At 39.5% G+C, this 24,312-nt stretch overlaps 1 protein-coding gene across 2 annotated transcripts in view; it reads right to left on the reverse strand.

Moving 5' to 3' along the window:
* The window catches only part of LOC120772331, a 93,554-nt gene that overhangs the window by 43,932 nt on the left and 25,310 nt on the right, over positions 1-24,312 (reverse strand). For both annotated transcript variants that reach the window (XM_040100885.1, XM_040100877.1), the window contains 3 exons: positions 15,093-15,488; positions 13,891-14,993; positions 10,077-11,033 (listed from right to left, as the gene is read on the reverse strand). In XM_040100885.1, coding sequence (XP_039956819.1) covers positions 10,077-11,033; positions 13,891-14,993; positions 15,093-15,488 — 2,456 coding nt within the window. The remainder of the gene's footprint in view (positions 1-10,076; positions 11,034-13,890; positions 14,994-15,092; positions 15,489-24,312) is intronic.

Consider the following 24,312-nt stretch of genomic DNA (forward strand, 5'->3'; position numbering starts at 1 on the left):
AGACAAAAGGCAATAATTTTTCCTCAGAAAAACAGCCAGCTTCATATTGTAAAGCTGGTTAAAAGTATTTGGAGTATTTTGGCTTGGCAGTTTTGCCTTAATCGCCCAATAACCCGGACCTTGTGCCTTCTAACTATCATTTGCTCCGGTCGATGCAGAACAGCCCTCACTGGAAAACAGTTCACATCAGAAGACGGTATCAAAAATTTACATGACTGATTGATTCATTCTTGGTCGCCACGCCAGGACAGTTTTTTGGGCTAGAATTCACAAATTGTAAGAGAGACGGGAACATGTTATAATTTCGCATGTGCAATATTTTGAATAATACTAATGAATATGCTGAATATTATTGAAGAACATATTTCTTCTTAAAAAAACTTTCAAATTAGAAAAAAAAACCCGAACGAATATATTCTTTATAAGCATAGACACCGGTTATACGGTTATAGCCGCGAATACCAAGTTGTTCAATAAGTTTTTTCGTTCGATAAGGGAGGGCGTTGCTACTAGCCAAAAAAAAATTTTTTTTTTGTTGGTAAACTCTTCATATGAACGTCAGTGAAGTTTCATTTCAATCTGTCAATTTATTCTTTGTTTACAAGACATTTATTTTTTACAATGGAAAAAAATTAATATCGTGCAGTGAAAACATTCTTATTTTTGGAAGGTGTAGCACCAAAAAAATTCACGAACGAATGTTAGAAGTGTATAATGAGGTGAACAAACCTACAACCTTTTAGAACAGTAGAAAGATGGGTAGCTGGATTTAAACGTGGTCGTACAAGCCTTGAAGACGATCCACATGAAAGACGTCCAGAAATAGCATCAAACCCAGAAATCAATCCAAAATGCAGGATATGGTTTTGGAAGATCGTCGATTGACTGAGAGAGATTTAATAGAGGCTCTACACAGCTCATTAGGCACTGTGAGCCATATTTTAAGTATAATTTCGGGTTTTAGAAAGCTGTGTGTAAAATGGGTGCCGCATTCGCTAACAATGGAGCAAAACCACATTCGAATGCAACATTTGGAGCCTTTTAAAAAGGATAAAGTGGATTTTGTTCGTCGATTCATCACTATGGATGAGACTTGGATCTAACACCATGATCCTGAATCAAAACAAGAGGCTAAAGAGTGGTGTGTACCTGGTTGTTCAGCTTCGAAACGAGTTCGTATCCGGAAATCGAGTTATGGCAACAGTTTTTTGGGATGCGGGAGGAATGTTGTTTGTGGATTACTTGCAAGCTGGTAAAACAGTTAATTCTGAATATTATTGCAACCTTTTGGACGAGTTAAAGGAAAAAAATCGTGAAAAAAGACCCGGTTTACAGAAGAAAAAAATCCTTTTTCATCAGGACAATGCGCCGTGTCACAAGAGCATTTTGACAATGGCTAAAAACCATGAATTAAAGTTCGAATTGTTGGAGCATCCAACGTATTCACCAGACTTGACCCACAGCAACTTTCATTTCTTTCCAGAACTCAAAAAATGTATGCGTGGCAAGCGCTTTTCATCAAATGAAGAGGTCATAACGGCTGTTGAAGCGTATTTTGCAAACCTTGCGGATTCTCACTTCAGAGATGAGAACCACAGATTGCAGGATCGTTGGAGCAAGTGCATTAATGTGCAGGGAGATTATACTGAATAATAAAGTGTATCTTGAATATTGAAAAATTGTGTTTTTCCTATCAAACGACCAAACTTATTAAACAACCTGGTATATTTATAGACCCAATATATAAAACAGGTTTCCATAAAAAGAAATATTATTTGTTTGAAATGTTTATTTTTACAATCAACAAAATTTTCGGATAATGGAAGATTTTATTTTCAATATTAACAGAAATATAATAGAACATTGTTGCCTATCCGGTATATTTATCAAATAAACACATCTAAATGACCATGCATAAGATTATGAACAAGTTCTTCAGGGACCTACTATGTCTTTTTTTACTAAAGAGCAGTCTAGTCAGCACACATATTTGTTAATGTTTGCAGAAATAAGATCTAATGACTAGACTACGGTTCAGGTTCTAGAACCGCACCTAAATTGCTTGCCAAAAAGTGATTTCTCTTGCGCGGCAAGTAAAAGAAAAAGTTCGAGTAGAATTCTACAATAAAAAGTTTTCCAAAAATGCATAAAGAAGAAGTTTACAATTCTAATCAATATCGGCACATACATATGCACAAACATATACCCGAACACATATGGTAGGATGCCTTCACGAGGCAAAGCGCAGACAAAGTGGCCCAAAATGAGCCAAATTTGTTCGACCATTATGTGCAATAATAAAGGCGAAGTAACTAAGGCAAATATGCAGGCGGTCATGTTGGCACACACACAAGCACATGTTGAGCAGTAGTTACAGTGCGCAGCAGAGTGCAAAGTTTAATATGAGCACGAAGGCAGCGAATTTAAACGCGGCGCTGGGAGTGAAACGCCGCCTAAGCCTAAGGATTCAAGCTGTAGAAATTGACTAAGCGGCAGAGTGATGGAAAATTCTGCAAAAAAAAATGAAAGTATGAAACATACACGCGTTATGTATGTGAAGGCGTGGTAGAGCGCGCGTGTAGCGGAGCATAGAACCCGTTAATAACAGACGCAGTTGTATGCACTTTGACACACACACACACAAGCACGTAAATGCAAATGTCGAACAGCTACAATGCCGTTGCCGCCGCTGGCACACATGGCGGTAGTTATGAGCGCCACACACTCACTGTGCGGGGGCTCAGTTGGTGCGCGGGTGCGTATGAGTAACATCATTACTATGCTCCATGCAATTTGTGACACATTTCCGTTTAGAGAATTTCGCAAAAATGAAAACGGAAACGAAACCAGCGCAAAGCGAGCAACGCACACAAAAACAGAGAACATACACACACGCACACACATACATATGTAGATAGGATAAGCACATGCATGTCAACGTGCTGGGCGTTTGTGCGCACGTAAAAAGTTTAAAGTGCATAAACGATTTTCTCCTGCACTTTGGCACCCTTTTTTCGGATTCCGTTCGCACTCGGCTTTCATACATGTCGCGCATATAGGCTTAAAAGTCTATTTTAAGAATTCGAGAGTAGTCATCAAGCAAAAATTATTGTATTATCCTTCAACAAATTGCAACGGCTAAGTGACAGCGGAAATTACATATGCATGGCTTTCGCGAAAGCGGCTTGATTGGGGATAAGAAGAAGTAGGAGAGAAATAAAATAACAAACGCGAAATTGTAGTGCAATTGTAACGGTGCGAAATTGGCATTCAGCAACTGACTTGCTAGGTGAATCGGTTGAAAGCGCCGGAAGTGAAAGCCTACGCGCTGCCTCTCTTGAAATGTGTAAAAGTCGGCAAGCAGCAATTTTCTCACGAGTATAAAATATGAATACAAAAGGCTAACACTTTATAGAAGCTAATTTTGCTGAAAATAATTGCTTATTAGCACTAAGTTGTTTAATTTGTAATTAAGAAAGCGAAAATTTATTTAGAGAGAAATAAAAAAAATCGGAAATAATAGTTATACCCAACGATTACCCTCCCGTCCAACCGACGCGAGGGGCGCAATCCGCGAACGAGCGGAATTAGCCGAGTCATAAAAAGGCAAGAGAGTTTTAAGCATTCCGATCTTACATAAGCTGCTCAGCTACAGAAACAAAAATTTCAACAGCCAAAATTAAGAATTAGATTAAAGTTTATTATTTTTAAATGTTACTAGTTAAGAGTAGGTAAAATAATTTTTTAATGGTAAAGAGTGAGTCTGTTAGATCAAATGTGCTGGAATGAGAATTGAAATCATGACATATACGGCGGAATGGTTCGTTTAACTCAAATTTTGTTTTAGAAAATTTTAAAAGTAAGGATCTAAAGTGCCTGGTAGAGCGAGCGGGAACGTTAAAATTAATATCAGATAAGAGAGATGGGCTACAGACTGACCCATTCATGAGTTTGACAAGAAATATTATACCAAGCATCTCCACACGACTAGCGAGTGTCGGGAGATTTATAAGTTTTGAACGGTTAGTGTAAGAGGGAAGATTTAAACTGGAATCCCAATGCAAATGATTTAGGCAAAAAGTAAAAATTGTTTTTGAACGGACTCTAACTTATCCGAATGGACTTGGTAACTAGGGTTCTAAACCACAGAAGCATACTCTAATATAGGCCTGACCAGAGATGTAAAAAGAATTTTTGTGGTTAGCGGATGTCTAAATTCTTTAGACCAACGTTTAACAAAACTAAGAGCGGCTTTAGCTTTAAAAACCGTTGAAGATGCGTGAAGGTTAAAATTGAGTATGAAGTAGGGTCTACAGATCTACGTAAAAAGTACATCGTTTTACATTTTTTAAGGTTCAATGGCATGGCATTTCTATAACACCAAGAAACTAGGTTGTTTAAGTCTGTTTGCAACTGGCATCTTTCACTGTTTGAAGTATATGTTTTAAAAAGTTTTACATCGTCAGCATATAATAAAACTCTTGAATACTTAACAACAGATGATATGTCAATAAATAACAAGAATAGAAATGGGCCAAGGTGGCTATCTTGATTAACGCCTGAAGGAACATTGATTATGTCAGAAAAAGTATCGTTAAATATGACTTGTTGAATTCTATTACTAAGATAAGAAGCAAACCATTTTAGAAATAGTGGTTGAAAATCAAGAAGATCAAGTTTATTTAAATTCAATTCTTTCTTGGTTTACTTCATCAAAAGCTTTACTAAAATCTGCTTATACGAGTATAACATCAGTATTCTTATTCTCCCTAAAGCCCGTTGATACATGTGATACAAATTCAAGCAAATTAGTTATTGTAGATTTCCCTTTACGAAAACCGTGCTGAGAACAAGAAATTAGTGGATAGATCCAGAAGGTTATGTCGTCTGTTATAATTGCTTCAAAAAGTTTAGGCATTGCAGACAAATTTGCTATTCCCCTATAGTTTTCAATAGATGACCTAAATCCACTCTTATGTAAAGGAATTATAAAAAACTTTTTCCATATAGATGGAAAGAAGCCTTGCATAAGAGATGAATTAAATAGTTTTGTTAGTGGTTGGTATATATAATTGGCACATTCTTTAAGTAAGCATGAGGGAATCATATATAGGTCATAATTGTATGATTGTTCTAACATAATTAACTGATATAAGACGTCTGCTTCGGAAATGGTGGGTGCATTAATGACAGAAATCGGACATAACTTGTGCTGATACGGAACATTTTTTGGAGATTTTGGAGAATAATTGATCCTAAAGAATTCAGCGAACATATTAGAAATGGTGTGATTGTCACTGGACATACTAGCGGACGGAAAATTAGAAATCCTGCGTTTGGAGTTGATGAAACTATAGAACAATTTTGGATTACACGTATAATAATATTTTTTACTTTGTTTATATAATTATTATAACATATTTTGTTAAGTTCAGCAAATTGTCGACGCAATTTAGAATATTTTGAATAGTCAGCAACTAAACCAGTTTTTTTTTAAGTTTAAAAGCACGAGATTTTCTATTTTTTAATTTACATAATTCTTTCGAAAACCATAACTCATTTTTTGAATAACAACACACTTCGGAACATATTTCATGAAGATAGAAAAAGAGTGCCCAATGGGTTTATAAAAAGAAATTAAGCAAGAAAAAAGCGCTAACTTCGGTTGCTGCTTCACAAATTTAAAAGTTTTCCATACAGGAACTTAATTCCGATCCACCAGTTTGTATGATAACTCTAAGTTATAGTGATCCGATATTGGCGGTTTCGACAAATGAGCAGTTTCTTATAAAATAATAGACGTGTACAAAATTTCAGATCAATATCTCGAAAACTGAGTGACTCATATGCTCGGACAAGTCTAAATCGACTTAGCTCGTCACGTTAATCGTTTACATGTGTGTATACTTTATAGGGTCTACCACGTTTCATTCAAGGTTTTACAAGCTTAACGGTACAAATAACTCTAAGAATTATGTTTAGAATTTATGATTGATGTTTATGATGCTTCTTTCAAAGAATTATATAATAGCTGCCAGTTAGTCGATTTTTATATCGGTAATATGTATCGATATGCTATTTATTTCGCAAATGATGGACATTAGGGAGATGATAAAAAGGACACTATAATTTTTTTATTTCACCGATATGTTTTATCGATATATTTAATCGATAACTTTTAATCGATTTTGGAAAAAATACTTATTTTATTTAAACATATTGCTAATTGGATTAGTATTGCTTCTTTATGAAATATCAAAAGTTATCGTCAATTATTTTTAATAATCAGGCCAGCGGTTTTCGATATTTACTTTTCGATATTTGATCAAATTTCAAATTTCCTCTATTTACCATTAAAAATTTCAATTATAATCAATAGTGCTTTCTCTACGCCGCTTTATATAATAATATCGATTGTTGTATCGAAATCCAGCACGAGCCTAAAAAATAATGAATGTTAGCAAACCAGATTGATTTGGGATTTTTGGGATTTTGCGATATTTGTGTTATCATTAATAAATATAGAAGGCCAATCAAACTAGAGAAAACTGTAATCAAACTGTAATATTTCCAGATATTAAAGAATAAACTTTAGCAATTTAGTACAGGCCAAAGCGAACATTAGATACATAAATACCATAAAGGAGCTGCTCCGCAAGGAGGAAAGTGGGGGCACGGAGAAGTATTGCCAGCAAATCCAAAGCAAGCGCCAGGTAATGTTACCAATGGGTGGTTACAGCCTCACTAGATTTCAAAGTTCATCAAATCAGTATCAGTCTGCGGATGCAGGATCAATGCCTTTGGATCCATGTATCTGAATAGGGATCACATCGCCTCAATAGCACCCAGTAGTATACTGGAATTTAGCAATGTGCTGGGCATATGTTAGTCGTTGTGACAGAGGAGATCGCTTTAAGTGTCGCTTGGCAATTGCTGAGTATGGTGATACTCCCGCTGCGCTAGTTGCTTTATATACCGACTTCCTTATTGCAATGGCCTGTGCTTGAAAAATACTCGGAAAACGTTTCAAAGGTATAGAGTTTGGTGCGCGGTGCTGCGACTCCTATACCAATTCCCTCTGACGTTCGTGAGCCGTAGGTGTACCACTTAATAGTGATACCTCTTAGCTGTCGGTAAAGCGTGAAATCGGTCTTTTTGCCCTCACTGCCAAGGGTAACTTTAAACTTCTTTGCGAAATTTACCTTGTTGGTTAATAGTTACTTAGCGCCTTCATTTATTGGGACGAGATTACATTTTCTCTGCCAAACTCTTCTACCGTCATTTGAAACATTGTATGTTTAGCGGTTAGATCGATTACTAGGTGAAGTCGTGTGAGTTTGAGAATGAAGTTCAGTGTTGTAGTAGGGCACATACATATTGTACCCGATGCGCACATACAGACAAGTTCGTGCAGTTTCTATAGTTGAAGTTCTTTCGAAGCCCAAGCCACCGCTCCAAATGTAACAATCACCATCATAGTGTACATTCATCTCATAATCCTTGGCTTGCAGCGCCAGAATTTCTCGGCAAGTTGGTTACACACCATGAGTGTTTTTGTAGCTTTGGCCACGTATAGGTCCACCGAAGATTTGAATCCAGAGTAAGACCCAGATATTATGTGTCATCTCTAGCTCTCTGCCGCTAAGGAATAAGTTCCTAAAAGCCGGCAGGGACCTTCTTTTCGTGAACAATGGTTGTTTTTGTCGGGTTGACGTTCAGCCCAACCCTGGCACCATCTCTTTGCCAGGCCGAGTCCCCTTTGCGCGATATCACATAGTGTTCTCGAATTTGCTAATACAATTCAAAAATACTAACACAAAAATGCTATCCGCTTATCCTTAAGAACGGATTCCATTGTTAGTAAGCAGCTCAAGAAGATCATCTTTGACTTCTTCTTCTTCTTTATTGGCGTAGACACCACTTACGCGGTTATAGCCGAGTTTACAGCAACGTAGCCCTTTTCGCTGTTTGGCGCCAATTAGAGATTCCAAGTGTGGAGGATGGAGTCATGTGTAGAAGTTCTTGCAAGTGAGGAGCGCCATTCACTTGGAAGTGGCCAGAATTTTACATAGGTCTCAAGCAGCTCACGACTTCCGATTTTAGACCAAGTATCCACTGGGTAGCCATAGCTAAGGTAAGAAGGCGAAACGTCCCCTCCCCAGTGTTGTGCGCTGGATTTGGGACCCGCCACGTAAAAAACCACTACCAATGAATAGAAGAAAACAGCCTCGGATGAGAGACCCCTCTTTTGATTATCTACGACTAGACTCCATAATAAGGGGAATAGAACTCTACCGTGTGTGCATCTCCTTGTCGTGCCATCCTAGTGGAAAGGACAACCTCCACCCATCTACGTACTGGTGCTGCCACATTCCTTTGCTTTAGTGTTTTTGCCACACTTTCATGGGACGTATAGTCAAAAACACCTTCGATGTGTAGGAAAGCGCAGCATCACTTCAAATAGGTTGGAAAATATCTCCCTTCCGCTTTTTTGGTCTTTATTCAATGCTTTATAAAAAGTGTTACAATGATCGGCAGCCGTTTCGTTCGATAATTTGTTTCCATCTAGACGGCAACTTCATGATACCCCCCTCGTAGAAGCGCCCCCCTCCTTATTTGCGAAGAACTCGGACAGCCACTTTTCACAAGCCTCTTTTGAGTTCAACTCTACACCAACAAGAGCGTTCGCCATGTATAGGAACAGGTGGTAAACACTTGGCGCTTTGTCCGGGCTATATGGTGGATGCGATAAAACCTCCCCTCCGAGCTCCCATAGCTTCTGACAAGTCATCAATGAAGTAGGGGGTCTGGCGTTGGAACACTACACTCTTCCTGTTTGCCAATTCTGGACGCTTCTGGTCGATCGCCTGCTGCAAGCGGTCCAGTTGTTCGCAGTAGATAGTAGAATTAAGCGTCTGGCCATGCGGGAACAGCTCTTAGTGGATGATCCCCTTTCAATCCCACCAAACAGACAGCAAAAGCTTCCTGGCTGTCAATTGCGGCTTTGCCACTGTTTGGGACGATTCACCGGCCTTCCACCACGACCGTTGTCGCTTGATTTTGTCGTATTTGATACATTTGTCGTCGCCAGTCACCATCCGCTTCAAAAATGGGTCGAGTTCGTTTCGTTTCAGCAGCATATCGCAGGCGTTGATTCGGTCCAGAAGGATTTTTTGCGTCAAATCATGCGACCATCATCCACCTTTTTGTGTATCCAGCCTTCTGCAGATGGTTTGAAATGGTTTGTATCATCCATTAAAACACCATTAATCTCACGGAACGTTTCGTTAGCGGATTTGTCTTCAACGAGGGAAAACTCTAAAATAGCGCGAATTTCGGTGTTAGTGAACTACATGTTTACACGTCAATAACTGTTAAACGCAATATCCAAACTGATCATGTATAGCGGCGTTTTGTAGTTTATGTCAAGACCTCTCAGAGATGTATAGTATTGCCAGATACCAGCACTGTTGCGCTTTATACATAGCCCCGAAATTCAAAAGACAAAATGGCGGAAGGGAGATATTTCCCGACCAAATATGAATGTAGTTTTTATTGGGCCACACTGTGTTTCAGCCAATTATCATCGAACCAATACCGTTATACTGAAAGCCAACTCGTTATTACCGGATTTTGGTCGGCTTCAGATCGTAACGTGAGGTGCTATCACCTCATTATAGACACTTGTACGAAATATAAAAATTGTAACTTAATTGGTCGCAGGTAAATGACACTCTGTCCTACTTAGATGACTTATACTCGATTTTCGAGAAATTGGTAGTAACTACATATGTAAATTGTGGATTAAGGAATCCATTTTCGAATCCGAAAACTATTTTATACAAACATTATTTCCTGCCACGCTTTATAAGGCTCCGTATGAGTCGCTCGCGGCGAGGAAACTGCTTACATAAGAAGGAAAGCATAGCAAAAAAATCAAAGGACGCAAAACTACAATAAAAATAATAGCTTACATATGTATGTGTGTGGCCAACTAAGAACGCAATAAAACTAAATTCGAAATAAATGCGCAACACTGCAACGCTAAGTGACTAAAGGGGACGTATTTGGCTTACCTCGTAAATGCAGACACTATCGTCCAAATCCTTGTATGACATATCCTCGCCACACGCATACGCAGTGGCAGCGCCACCGCCGCCAGGCAATGTGGCATTAACGGTATTGTTATCAGCAACGAAGACGTCACAGCAGCCACTGACAGCAAAGGCGCCGACGTCTTCCAGCACTTCAGCGCCGCCGTCGCCGCCAATGTCACATGCACAGCCAATCGCCGTGCCACAACAGTGGCCATGGCAATCGTTGCATGCCGCATGTAAGGCAGCATAATTTAAATTCGAAATAACTTCGGCGTATTTATTTTGAACTAACCAATATTTGTTGTAATGACATAGACGAAGTTTGCTCAACAGCAATTTCGGTGAAATGCGCAAAGCGGCCAACGGAAGCGGAAGTGGCTGTGCAAGTGGATCAGTTGTATTGCTGCTGCTGCTGCTACTGCCTGCCACGGCTGCCGTCTGCGGCTGAGTGGCAGTATCATTTGTATGCTGGTCGTTGGTGTTGTCGTTGTTGCTGTTGTTGCCGTTACGATTCGATTTCGATTGCAATTGAAAATCATTCAAAAGTGCAGCTATAAGCGCATCATTATCGTTGAAAAGCGTTCGAGGACATGTCTTAGCAGCAGTGGCATTTGCTGGCGATTTGCTGCTGCTGTCAACGTGTGTGTAGAAGCCAGATTTTGTTGCATCGTTAGTGCGTTGTTGTTCTTGCTGTTGTGGCACTTGGCCAGCGGCATTAGCATGGCATTTCCGGCCACTCTTATCAACCGCTTCAGCTGCCTCAGCTGCCGTACTTTCAGCGCTGCCGGTATGTGTTTGTTGTTGTTGCAGTTTTTGTTGCTTGTGCTGATGATGCGCTGCCGGCAATATCAAATATTTGGACACCACATACGGAAATATCTTCTCGAATGCATTCAACGCCTGTATGACCACCGTGTGTATGTCGTCCTGCAGGCCCTGCAACGAACAAACCAAAACACATGCATACAAACATACATATATACAGTTATAGAGTTATAAACAGCAATTATATATTTTAAAAGATGTGTGTGTGTGTGTGTGTAGAACCAATGCGCACAAAAATTAATAAAAAAAAAATGTTTGCGAAAAATTGTTCCACGCTTCCGCCCGCCCGCTAGCGCCTACAAGCTGTTTGGCTGATATTAAAAGAATTTGCGTTTTTTTTTTTCTATATTTTATTGTTCGGCTTGTTAGCGCAGAGCACACAATGCATGCATGCGGCCGCTCTGCGCTCCTAATGGGCCAAGCCCGAAGGAAATTGAAAAGGCCAGCTGCCGGCAGGCGAGCGAAAACTTCAAGCGGATAAGCATTTTCAAATGTTTGCAAATCCAAACAAATACGAAATACTTTCAGCAACTTAGCTGGCAGTTTAGTTTTTTTTCCTGCATTTTACTATACTGAGTACGCAATAAGTTGTAGATAATTGAAGAGCTCACAGAGATAGCAAAGGAAATTGAGTTTTTTTCGTAGAATTCATCTTCTGAAGGACATTAGCAGAAATTATATTCTTAAAAACATTGAATAGCATTATTACAGAATATTTCAAAAAAAAGTTACCTACGACTGCACCAAGAAATCAATTTTGTTCGGTCGTTTTGTATGGCAGCTATATATTGTAGTGGTCCGATCTGAACATGTTTCAGATTTTATAGCATCGCCTGGAATAATAATCTATCTTAAATTTCGTGATAGGTTTCAAGAACGGAACATACTTTTCTAGAACCCCCAAGGGTGATCTAACGACTGATGCCCAGAGTATTCTAAAATTGTGGAGGGAACACTTCACCCGCCTACTGAATGGCAGTGAAAATATAACACCAGAAGGCGAATCCGATTCTCCAATCGATGACGATTGGGCAGACGTTCCATTGCCCGACCATGAAGAAGTTCGAATAGCAATTACCCGTCTGCAGAACAACAAGCGGGGGCCGATGGACTACCGGCCAAACTATTCAAACGCGAAACACGGTGTAGAACTGATAAGGAACATGCATCAGCTTCTTTGTAAAATATGGTGGGACGACAGCATGCCCAACGATTGGAATTTAAGTGTGCTATGCCCAATCCACAAAAAGGCAGACCGCACAATCTGCGCCAACTACCGTGGGATAAGTCTCCTCAACAACGCATATAAGGTTCTATCGAGCGTATTGTGTGGATGATTGAAGCCCACCGTCAACAAACTGATTGGACCTTATCAGTGTGGCTTTAGGCCTGGCAAATCAGCATCTGACCAGATATTCATCATGCGCCAAGTCTTGGAAAAGACCCGTGAAAAGAGAATCGACACGCACCACCTCTTCGTCGATTTCAAAGCTGCTTTTGACAGCACGAAAAGGAGCTGCCTTTATGCCGCGATGTCTGAATTTGGTATCCCCGCAAAACTAATATGGCTGGGTAAACTAACATTGAGCAACACTAAAAGCTCCATCAGGATCGGGAAGGCCCGAGCCGTTCGATACCAAACGAGGTTTAAGACAAGGAGACTCCCTATCTTGCGACTTCTTCAATCTGTTGCTGGAGAAAATAATACGAGCTACGGAACAAAACAGAGAATGTACGATTTTCTATAAGAGTGTACAGCTGCTGACGTACGTCGATGATATTGATATCTTTGGCCTCAACACCCGCACCGTTAGTTCTGCTTTCTCCAGAATGTATAAGGCAGCGAAGCAAATGGGTCTAATGGTGAACAAGGGCAAGACGAAATATCTCCTGTCATCAAACAAACAGTCATATTCGCGATTAGGCTCCCACGTCACTGTTGACAGTCATTACTTTGAAGTCGCAGATAACTTCGTCTATCTTGGAACCAGCATCAACACCAACAACAACTAAGTAGGCAATTGAGAAGTAAAGTCCTCTCTCGTCGAAGAAAAACCAAACTCTATAAGTCACTTATTATTCCCGTCCTGCTATGTGGTATATAGGCATGTACGATGACAACATCTGATGAGTAAAATTGAAAAAGTAAAATTGCCATTATGTAAACCTTACTTTGGTTTATGTAACAAGTTTTAGCTTCGACAGCATCTAACTGTAGGTCGGCTACGAAGTATTACTTCGTCGAGATTAGAGGAATGAGAACTGCTATCGTGAAACTTTAATTTTAAAAAGCCCGATAAAAACAAGTCAGACAGCGGATCAAAGCCGGAGATCTCTGGGGCCGTTTGATGTTCGGCAGGGCTGCTTTTTTAAGTTAATAGTTTACTTCACTTTGGAAATGTCGTGCCTTCTTCTTGAAACCAGTATTCAGAAATCATTCTAATTCAAACGATAACCATCCTTTTTTCAACAAGACTCGGCTCATTTATCGGAACAGTCAATATCGGACGGATATGCTACTTGCCAACGTAGCTGAGGACATTCTACATTCATCATGCGCACCGTTACTGGTGACGTGGCTTTGTGAATATGACGTAAAAACTCTCCAACAATCTGGCGAATGGAGCTCCAAAGTCCACTGTAAGGTTATCCCAGCCAAGGCTTATAAAAAGGGTATGAAAAATTGGAAAAGCGTTGAAATTGACTCAAAAAAGAATCTCTTTTAAAGGCGATAATAAATATTTATAATAAATTACGTGAAAATATTGTTTTTTTTTTTTTGTTAGTTTGGGTCCAATTTGATAAGGTGGTATATCATGGCATCGTATACTGTTTTCAGAGCACCAGAGAAAGGTCTACCTGTTAGCTGTCTACAGAGCGATCACATTATATCGGATCATTTAGTAAATAAAAACGAGACTTTCTTGTTTTAACAGGATAAGCTTAAACTCTCTCATTGTCCACTCACCTTCACAAGCATCGCCAATAGATGTTGCACATTCAACTGTAAGCTAGCGCCTAAATCTTTCACGCCCATCGCTTGGAAAAATCCACCAATAATTTGCTGTACGCCACCGCGCAACATGGGATCGCTGTGATTATAGTAGAGCAGCGCATCGGTCACTTGTTGCGGTTGTTGTGAAGGTGCGTCCGGTGCAGGTCGTCTACTGAAATGCTCATCAATTTGCATCAGAGCTGTGACCGTGGTTGTAGCGGCTGCAATCGATTTGCGCTGCGATTTCGTGCGCTTAGGCGGACGCGGCGGAAGCATTTGTGGTGGCGCATCCTCCATGGATTCGGTGACGCGATAAGGCGATGACTGCGACTGATTTGGAGAGCGTTGCGGTGGCTGCTTCTGCGACGTTTTCGTTGCAATAATTTCCGACTTCGATAAAGGCTGTTGAATGTGCTTCGTGGCAGGTTTGCCGGGTGTGCCGCGCATTTGTTGTGACATCAGCACCGGATCGGCACTCTTACTGAGCTCAGTTGTGGAATGCAGTAAGTAATCACAGGTGCTTTTGCCAAAATGATCGTCCTTAATTTCGAGCAGCTGCAATTCAGCGGGCAAATCATTAAGTGTCGCAGCGGCTGTTGCCACTGTGGGTTGCGTGCTGCTGCTTTTAATGAAGTCCACTGCATCCAAGTGCTCATAGTCTTTGCCCAAATTTGAGCTGCTGCCGCTGACATTGTCGTCGCTTTGCGGACTGCCGCTGGCGCTCGAGCTTTTGGAAGAGGATGGTATAACCGCCGATGCGCCAAGCGCGGGCGACTGCTTGCTAATATCCAGCAACTCACGCGCGGTTATCTCCAAGGGTAGTTGCAACACCTCTGGATCGAAGCGTACGCAATGCGCCAGCACCGACAGCGAAAGACTCTTGATGGAGATACGTATTTGCGTGTCATGCAACAGAACGCCTGCTTGTCCTGCAAGCAGGAAACGTGCGGCTATCAAGCGCGCCGTGTAGCGTACGATGGATTGCTCGAAGGGTGTCCCTATTTTTAAAGTGAGCTGCGATTGTTGACCCAAAGCCGACTGTTCCATCGAAGTTTTGTCACTCAAGAAAGGGTTTGCTGGAAGAGATGTAGTAATAAGCGGAAACAGCAGCGTAAGTAAACAAAAAAAAATATGCGATTTTGTTTAATGGGAAACCAGACAAAGAGTAAACTTACCATTTGGCACGCGTCGCTCCCTGCCCATCGGTTCAGCCTGTGCAGGCGCCCGCTCCGTGTCATATTCGCTCACGCTTTGCAAACTTGTATCCACCAACAATGCCGTGGACACCGTGTCGTCATGCATGCCCAAAGAGGAGCTGGCAATCGAGTGTGTGTATGTGTGCACGGAGTCGGATTGCGGATCAGCTGCCACAGAGTTACCCGAATCCAGCGCTTTATTGCCACTGCTTGCCGTTGATATCAATGAAATGCTATCCGCTGGTGCCGTACTGGTCGCCGCCGACGCGGTGGAGACGACATCACTTTTATCGCTTGCAGTGGGCGGCACGCTTTTTGTGGGTGTGGCACGTACGACTGAAGACGGCCGAAACAGTTTGCTCATCGATTCAGAAGCTAAAAGGATGAGATCATAGAGAGGGAAGCAAATTATTTGATTTGTGTTTGCAGCAAATAATGGAAGATGCAGCAGACCAAAAGCACACATAGTAGATATAAAAGTAAAAAGAGGATGAGAATGTGGCAAAAGTCGTGAATTTTTCGGAAAACCAATTTGAAAAAGTTTTAATGTGGTTTTGCGTTGAAAATTAACGAGTGAGTACACACTTAACTAAAACTTGTAATTTCGCGCATCCTGTGAAATACTTGCAACCCAAAAGTGAGGTTATGTGTGTGGTACATTCATGGCCGTAGTGTATTGCCCAGATACATGTTATTTGTGGCACGATAAATGAGTTGCTGCATGCTTCGAAGTTTATGCGGTTTGACCAATGGCCAAGTTGCATGCAACCACTAAACATATTGCAACATTGCGGATGCTGATGGATGCACTTAAAGGTCTAGCGAGATGTGATAAATATCGGATGCGAATGTTAGTGATTGTACCCAGTAAGCGATAATAAATGATACTTGAAAAAATGGCAATGGGGAAATGGGAAGCAAATAGAGTGTAGTATTCGAAAAAAGAGGGGGAAACAAGTTAGATCGTTTTGATATGAAGGAACGAATGGAATAGAACAAACTGGAATGAATGGATTTAAATTGATTTGAAAGGAAAATAGACAAATAGTAATCGAGAAGAAAACAAACGATTTATGTGTTAGCTTTTATATATAGGAACGAAATGGAATAGAACATGTCCGAACAATTTGTAGTGAGAATGAATTTGAATGAAAAATTGATCAAACAGTGATCGCAAAAACAAGAAAAGATCTATTAGTTAGTTTTTATATAAAGGAACGAAATGGAATAGAACATAATGGGATAAGTTTAAATTAGAGAATGGATTTGAATTAAAAAAAGATATAAATAGTGAGCGAAATGAAATGAAAATATTTATTGATTCGTTTTTATATAAAGGAACGAAATGGAATAGAAGATAATGGAATAAGTTGAAATTAGAGAATGGATTTGAATGAAAAATAGATCAAAGAGTGATCGCAAAAATAAGAAAAGATTTATTGCTTCGTTTTTACATATGTATAGGAACGCAACGGAATAGAACACATAGAAACAAAATGGAATGGTAGAATGAATTTGAATCAAAAAACATTTAAATGATGGTCGAATAAAAAATAAAAGATATATTAGTTCGTTTATTTCGAAAGGTACGAAATGGAACAGAACATAAAGGAACAAATTAGAATAGTAGATTTGATTAAAAAACATAAGTATGTATGTAGTTAATAATTGAAAGGATCATATAATAGTTAATTTTTTAAAGAAACAAAATGGAATTGAACCAATTGGAATGAGTTAATGGACTTGAACCAAAAAGTAGATATAATTACTGATCGAAAAGATATGGAAAGAAATATTAGGTTTTTTTATATAAAGGAACGAATTGGAATAGAACACAAAGGAACGAAATGGAATAGAACATAACGCTTCAAGCTGATTTAGCTGAACATAACAAAATTTAGCTATGTGAGATTAAAGATAGCAAATTAATGCAAAATAAGACTGGAATGGCAGTAGTGGAACATAATGAAAAGTGAAACAAACCAAAGTTTCAGTATGGAAGGAATACAAAATGAAATAATAGCAATTAATGTTGTTTTCAGGTCTATGGAGGAGCCAAACAGCATGATACAGTACGTACTACAAGTATGATGACGCTAGAAATAAAACTGAAAGAAGCCCAAAAATATTGTCTATTGGGTATCTCCACCGACACACTCAAAAGTATTTGCCACATTGGTTGTTGTGTTAAAAATCTCGCTGTACCACATTGGTTATACCCCTTCTCTCACCACGCCGCAGAGAGTACACAGGGAGAGTGGCGGAAGACATGCTTCCACACAACTTTTTTACTTGATATTTCGTTAGTTCAAACTATTTTTCTGGCGAAAAGATTTTCGAAAACTTGTTAGAAGCAAAAAATAAAAAATAAGCACAACAGCACAACAGCACAATAGAACAGTTACTTTGATGGGCAGCAAAAGTTGCAAGTTAAGCGCGTAGTTAAGAGCGGAAATGCACAGCTAACACATCTAACTAGAATAACTTTGGACACACTTATGCATTGACAAATTCGCTGACTTTTAACTAACTTTTAAAAGCAAACCAACGGCGCTGAGATCTATTTCCCATCAAGTGCAGAGTTACGAACGACGAACGTCGTTATTTGGCAATTAGCGAGATGCTAACGGAAGGACATGACAAGGCCAGATGACAGCTGTGTCAATGCATTGAGTTGAGAGTTTGAAGGAACACAGGAAATGGTAAATAAAAGTTTTCTACAATATTTTAAAATTATTGTGTAATGATTTTTTGAAGTTAAGACAGTTAATAGTTGCAATGAAAGATTCTTAATCAAAGTTGCTATGTCATTATAATGGAATGCCATTTATGAAGCCAATACTTCTTTAAAATCAAAAAAGACGTAAGCGTAGAGGATTACGTGATAAAGCGCAACCGTTCCTCTGCTTAGAGAAGCCGAAAGAAACGTCGAGGAAAAATGTCTGGAGATATTTTTAAAAGTAAACATCATTCGCTACATATTTTCAAATTTTTTTCCAAACTCTACACTGCATTCAATGGCCAAAATATAACGAGACATCATCTCTGGAGATATTTTTAGAATAAAATTTTCACATTTTTCGACAGACAAAAGTGAACCAGAAAGCATCAATATCGAATTACATCGACTGTTTCACTTTCTCTGAAGCGAACTTACCCCGCGATTAACGCTTTTTAAGCGTGGAATAGCATTTCATAGATCTTGTATGACTTATTTGCCCCAATACACCGACAGAGAGAGCCATATGGTGATTATAAGTTGTAAAAGTCTGTTTTCTGAATTAATTCAATTGAGTGTTAATTTTTTAAATTCGCTGTCGCTATTTTAGCGTCATGTCTCGTACTTATGTGATGGTTCAAAATCATTATCTTCGAAGATATGTTTAAGATCTAGTGAAAAAGAATTCATTATTTTTCTATTAGGTGGCTCTGGTATTCTGTAACTCGCCTCGTACAAATGCCATCGGATTACGTCAAATGGCGTTAGAAAGATAATATTTCATACCAAAAACTCTTCTAAGACATCTTTGTGATTGCTTGACTTAATATTGTTCGATCATGCGTCGAAGATGGACACTAGCAAAGAAGAAATACACAAAATGTTGCAGTTTCTATTTTCTGCGATAAAAGCGGAAACGCGGCCAGTCGGCTGAAGATGTGACTAATGTTTCTGGTCCGGATACTGTAATAGCCAATCACGTGCAACTTTGACACCGTCGATTCCCGGTAATTTTGTTTTCAAGGATGCAGCAGTCTCTGGAGGACCGTTGACGAAAATCTCGATAAAATATAATAAATAAATCGTCCAGGTCGACCAAAACATAAGCAATATTCCGATTTCCCAGGAGCTTAGCATTGTATGAAAAACTACTTGGAACCAATTAGTAAGGCTAGATACAAAAAAAAGCTGGATGTACGAGTTAACTCAAAAGAACCTCATGAACCGTATTTCCATCTTGAAGTTCCTGCTGGATCAGAACGTAATGGATCCTTTTCTAAAGGGGATGCTTACTGCTGATAAAGAGTGGTGTAAATGGTGTCCAAGCCATGATTGGCGGTCTAAAATGTTTACACCAAACTCCTAATTCGAACCTGTATTTTCAACAATTGCGACGTTGGAAGGAAACACTAAACCAGAAGCGACCAGCGTTGATGAAGAGGGCCCGAGAGCTTGATTAGGAGGTTCTTATGCACCGAGCTAATAAACCGGACTTGACACCAGACGGTTACTGTCCGTTTCTGTCCATGTCGAATGATTTTTCAAGTGAAAAATTTGCTTCAAAAGCAGCTTATGAAACTCCTAATTGACCCACACTGTACCAGTCGCTATGAGGGCGAGATTTTATATGAGTGAAACTACATTCAAAATGGCAACAAGTTATCGAACAAGACGACAATGACCATTTGTCGAAAAAAGAATTATTCTAAATAGATCCTTCAACTTAAGGCTTGCTTTAAAAATTTTCAAGTTAGACGAATCGACAAAGCTTTCTTGTGCGCATTGCCATATATTGCATTATTAAAGACGACTTATGATTTTGAAAAAAGATTAATTTTCGTAAGGTGAGGCCGAATTGGCCTAAACATAAAAGACATTTATTAACAGTGTCTTAGCCATCACTATGAGTCCCCACGACTGTGGGGTCTCCGGCCACGAAACAGGCTCCGCGCCAAGTACGCTCAACTCGACTAAGTGCCTCAATATTTTTGGAAAAATATTTACTGACGATAGAACAATTTTTCATTTTCGTTGATACATATATATTTTGTGCTAACAAACACCTAAATTTTGATTCCTTACCTAATCATAAACCTAACCTATTGTTGGGTATTCGAAAAAGTCTTTTCGTATTTCTAATCAAACTTTAACTTATTTTTTTTTTAAGTTTATAGTGAACTTTAATGAACCAAATATGTACCATTTTGGTCCACCACTTTTTGCCGCTGGTGTAAAACTTCATCAGTGTAAAACTTTTCTGGTTTCTCGGCAAAAAAACTGTGACAAGTAATTTTCACAGGCTTCTCTTGAAGCCAACTTTACTCCATTAAGGGAGTTCTGCATTGACCGAAACAAATAGTAGTCTGATGGTGCAAGGTCAGTGCTATATGGTGGATACATCAAAACTGCCCAGCCAAGCTCTCCCAGTTTTTGCGGAGTCATCAAATATGTGTGTGGTCTAGCCTTGTCCTGATAGAAGACGAAGCCGTTTCTATTGATCAGTTCTGGCCGTTTTTTTTTTTCGATTGCTTGCTTCAATCTCATCAGCTGTTGACAGTAAAATGTAGAATCAATCGTTCGGCTAGGCTGGAAAAGCTTATAGTGGATGTATCCTTTCCAATCGCACCAAACATTCAGCATAACCTCTCGAAGCGTCAATCCTGGCTTTGGTACCATTTGTTGAGCTTCACCACGCTTGGACCATGTGCTTTTCGCACATTATTGTCGTATTTGATCTAGTTTTCATCTCCTGTTACCATTCGCTTCAGAAATGGTTCGATTTCATTTCTTTTCCGCAAAGAAACGCAGATGTTAATTCGGCCCATTAAATTTTCACAGACAATTCATGTGGTACCCAAACATCGAGCTTCTTTTTGTAGCCAGCCTTTTTTAAATGGTTCAAAAATGTTTGGTGATGAATGTTAAATTCTTTAGCGATCTCTTGGCTGCTTATATGACGGTCCTTGTCAACCTTTTCCATAATTTCATCGCCTTTTTCAAGGATAGGTCGAACAGAGCGAGGTGCATCTTTCACATCAAAATTTCCACAACCGAAACGAGCGAACCATTGTTCTGCTACACGAACTGATACAGCATCGTCTACGTAAATTTCAAAAGATTCTTTGGTGGCTTGCGTGGCAATCTTCCTTTTTTATTACAAAATCTTCAAAATATAGCGAATTTCTTCATAATTTTCACTCATTTTTGTACAGCTGTAACTTTTTTCAACTTTCCCGAATTTAATATTTTGCCTAAATGAAGCTTAAAATCTTACCTTTCCAACATCATATGGTATGACACAATGTGATTGGTAGCACTGAAGATATACGACTGCAACGACATCTATTGACAAAATACAAAAAGATTTTTTCGACTACCCAATATGTATGAAAGAGGCAACACGTATGGGAAACGGAAACAAAACTTTTCACGAGTGATGTATGAGTCAAGGCAGTTGCAAGGTAAACAATGATAAAGATACCAATAAACTAATATGAGAGGAATGAAGTTGCAACTTATGTAAACAATAACAAAAACACGCACACAAAGGAAGCAACACTAGTAGTGGCAACAACAATAAAGCAGCACACAGACTAAATAAAAGCGGTAATAAAAAGAGTGAAGTAAATAAAGTAAAAACATAGTTACACATAAATTTAAACAAACACATACATATGCACATATAAATATTCTTGCATGTATGGCCATATAAAGCACATGCATCACTTTGTTGCACAAACAGAATGAAAATTAAGGACGAGTCAAAAAAGGCGCACATACATACATGTAAAAATACAACATACAACAAAAACACAAATGCAACAACAAATAAGCGTCGGCGTAACCACGCAGCATGCAAACAATTGTTGTACAACAACAAACCACAAGACACACACTATTTCCAGGCACTGATACGATTTGAGTAACCACATTTTATCACGTAACCCATTTGTCTTATCCATTTTGCTGCTTACTTACAACTACTTTGTGCTGCTGCAACACAAAAACAAACTAACAACAAGCAGCAACAACTTACAAACAAGGTGCAATAAGAAAAAAATGTATTTTAAAGTAATGCAGCTGCGGAGCAACAGCGACGAAGCAACGACGCGTTCTCTAAGTGATGCCGCTTGTTAGTGGCAAGTGTATTTTTTGCCAGGCTTTATACCGTTAGAAGGCATACACGCCTTTGCTGCGAGACTCTGTACACTCGTATCTGTCTGCAGAGCCAACAATCGGCGGTATTAAAGTTACATTGCGGTTGTGGCAAATGTAAGCGCACGCCTACAAAACGCAGCTTAGCTCAAGCCACCAAACAAATCCCTTGCAAGCGCGTGCGAATACATGTATGTGCGGTGCGTGGGTCTGCGGATTCGCCGATTTTCCTTTTACCACAACAAAAAAAGTAAAAAGACAAAATACCGTCAGACCTCAACACACGAATCGCGCCACTTTAGTCATGCTGCACTCTGCGCTGTCACGTCGCGTCGTCGTCATGCGCTTAATTAGAGCTTTTGCGCCACGCCCGTGCGCTCTCTAATCCTTCGCGGTGTCTGTAAGATGCTTAATGCTTGCTTAGATTTTTGGGAATACTGTTTGTCTATTATGTGTTTGCTGGTTAAGCCACAACACGCCTCAAAGTGCAGACTCTTAATCTGTCAGGAAGCGTACATAAATACACCGCAAGCGCGTTAAACTTTTGAGGCAGCTGTGCGTTTTGTGGCACGGTGTTCGTTGCGCTTTAAAATCATTAACATTCGAAGTAAATGAAACTAGTGTAAATTTCAAGGTCTCAAATTCAATTATCGCTAGTATTAATCTGCAGGAAAGAAGTAATTGGCATGTCTCTACTGATCTAGTTTTAAAAACTAAGGGTGGTCAGACCTCAGATGAGTAAGTCTAAGATACCGGAAAGTCTTCAAAAACCATAAAATCGGCATGGACGTTTAAAAACATGATTGAGGTGAACTTCTTTCACATTATTATTGAGAGCATTCTAATTATTTTCCATTTTCATTTGGAGACTACATCCTCATCGTACCCTTACGCTTTATCTGGAAGGAAGCTTTCAAGTCACACTAAATGGTGGTGGACTACTGCTACTAGCGGAACATTCAACATATACACGGTAGAATCAAAAATGGCTGATGAAGTGGGCGCCGAGATCTACAGCGCGAATCAAGATCTCAGGCCACCCTTCAAGCTGCCGGAATACTACAGTAACTACCAGATGAAAATCTTTGATTAGAGAATGATCTTGCAATCAAAGAGGCAGTGGATTTGGCGGTTGTCAGAAAACGGCTGCATATCTATAGTGCGTACCAGGCCACAAGGGCATACCTGGACTCGAAATAGCCGATGAGTGCCACCCGCTAGGCCAGCGAGCCCGTACAGAAAATAGGAAGAAGAAAAACAACCAGCTTTTTACTCACAGTCTTGAAAAGTCTGCACGACGGTCACATAGGTCACATCTTACTGGCAGCACCTGCAAGCCTTATGAGAATTATTAACGATGATACATATAGAAAGTGCTGGGAAGTAGGCATGAGAAAGATGCCGGAGCACCTCCTTTGCCGTTGTCCGACCTAATCTAGAACTCGGTTTAGATATCTAGGAGTTTCGCAGTTCGAGAAAGTAGCTGAAGTATAAGAATTAGTTATGAAGTCGCTCTTGAAACTCGGAACTACGTCCTATACGATGTAAAATTCAGCACGTATTAACCTCAACCTAAAACTGGCATTTCAAAGGAGCTGTAGGTATGACGTGACCAGCAACAAAACATAGCCAATCCTTTGAGAATATAAAGTCAAAATAAGTGTTCGAGTCTACTGGAACAAACTGAAAACAGTCGGTACTTTAGCATGATTCCTAATATTAGAGAGACTTTATCAATTATTAACCCTTTATTGGACCTTTTTGAAGTTTGACCTTTTGACCGAGAAGTTAAATGATCATTTTTCTTCACAACCATCATTGCTCACTACAAACGGTATGGGTTTTGAAGCTGAGGCACTCAGAAACACAAAAACCCAAGAAGATAATAAAACTTATCAGTTCGAATGAGCTGCAAAGACTGTACAAAGAGTCGGTCTGGGTTCTGTGTTAAGCTTACCCATTGTAAACCCAAAATCCTTGATACAAATATACTTGTTGAAATATATTTACGCTGCAGACTTGAGTGATTGTTTACTCACAACGATCCGCTCAAAAATAAGCGCATTATATCTCGACATACGGACAACCTTTTGCATTTACGTCGTAGAGATGAAAAATATTAAAGGGCATGATCGTGTACTAGCTAAGCACCAAGGCATTTCTAGTGAGAGGTATTGTGAGAAGATTGTAGATTACATCCAATGGATGAAACTCAACAAATTTCCGTTTTTTTATTTCGAGAATTTTCTGCGATTCGCTTATTTGGTTCAATTCTCGGCAAACAGTGCCGTAGTTTAACATATTACAAACTATTTTGGTTAAACT

Source organism: Bactrocera tryoni, chromosome 1 (genome assembly GCF_016617805.1).
Source record: "Bactrocera tryoni isolate S06 chromosome 1, CSIRO_BtryS06_freeze2, whole genome shotgun sequence".
Lineage (NCBI taxonomy): Eukaryota > Metazoa > Arthropoda > Insecta > Diptera > Tephritidae > Bactrocera > Bactrocera tryoni.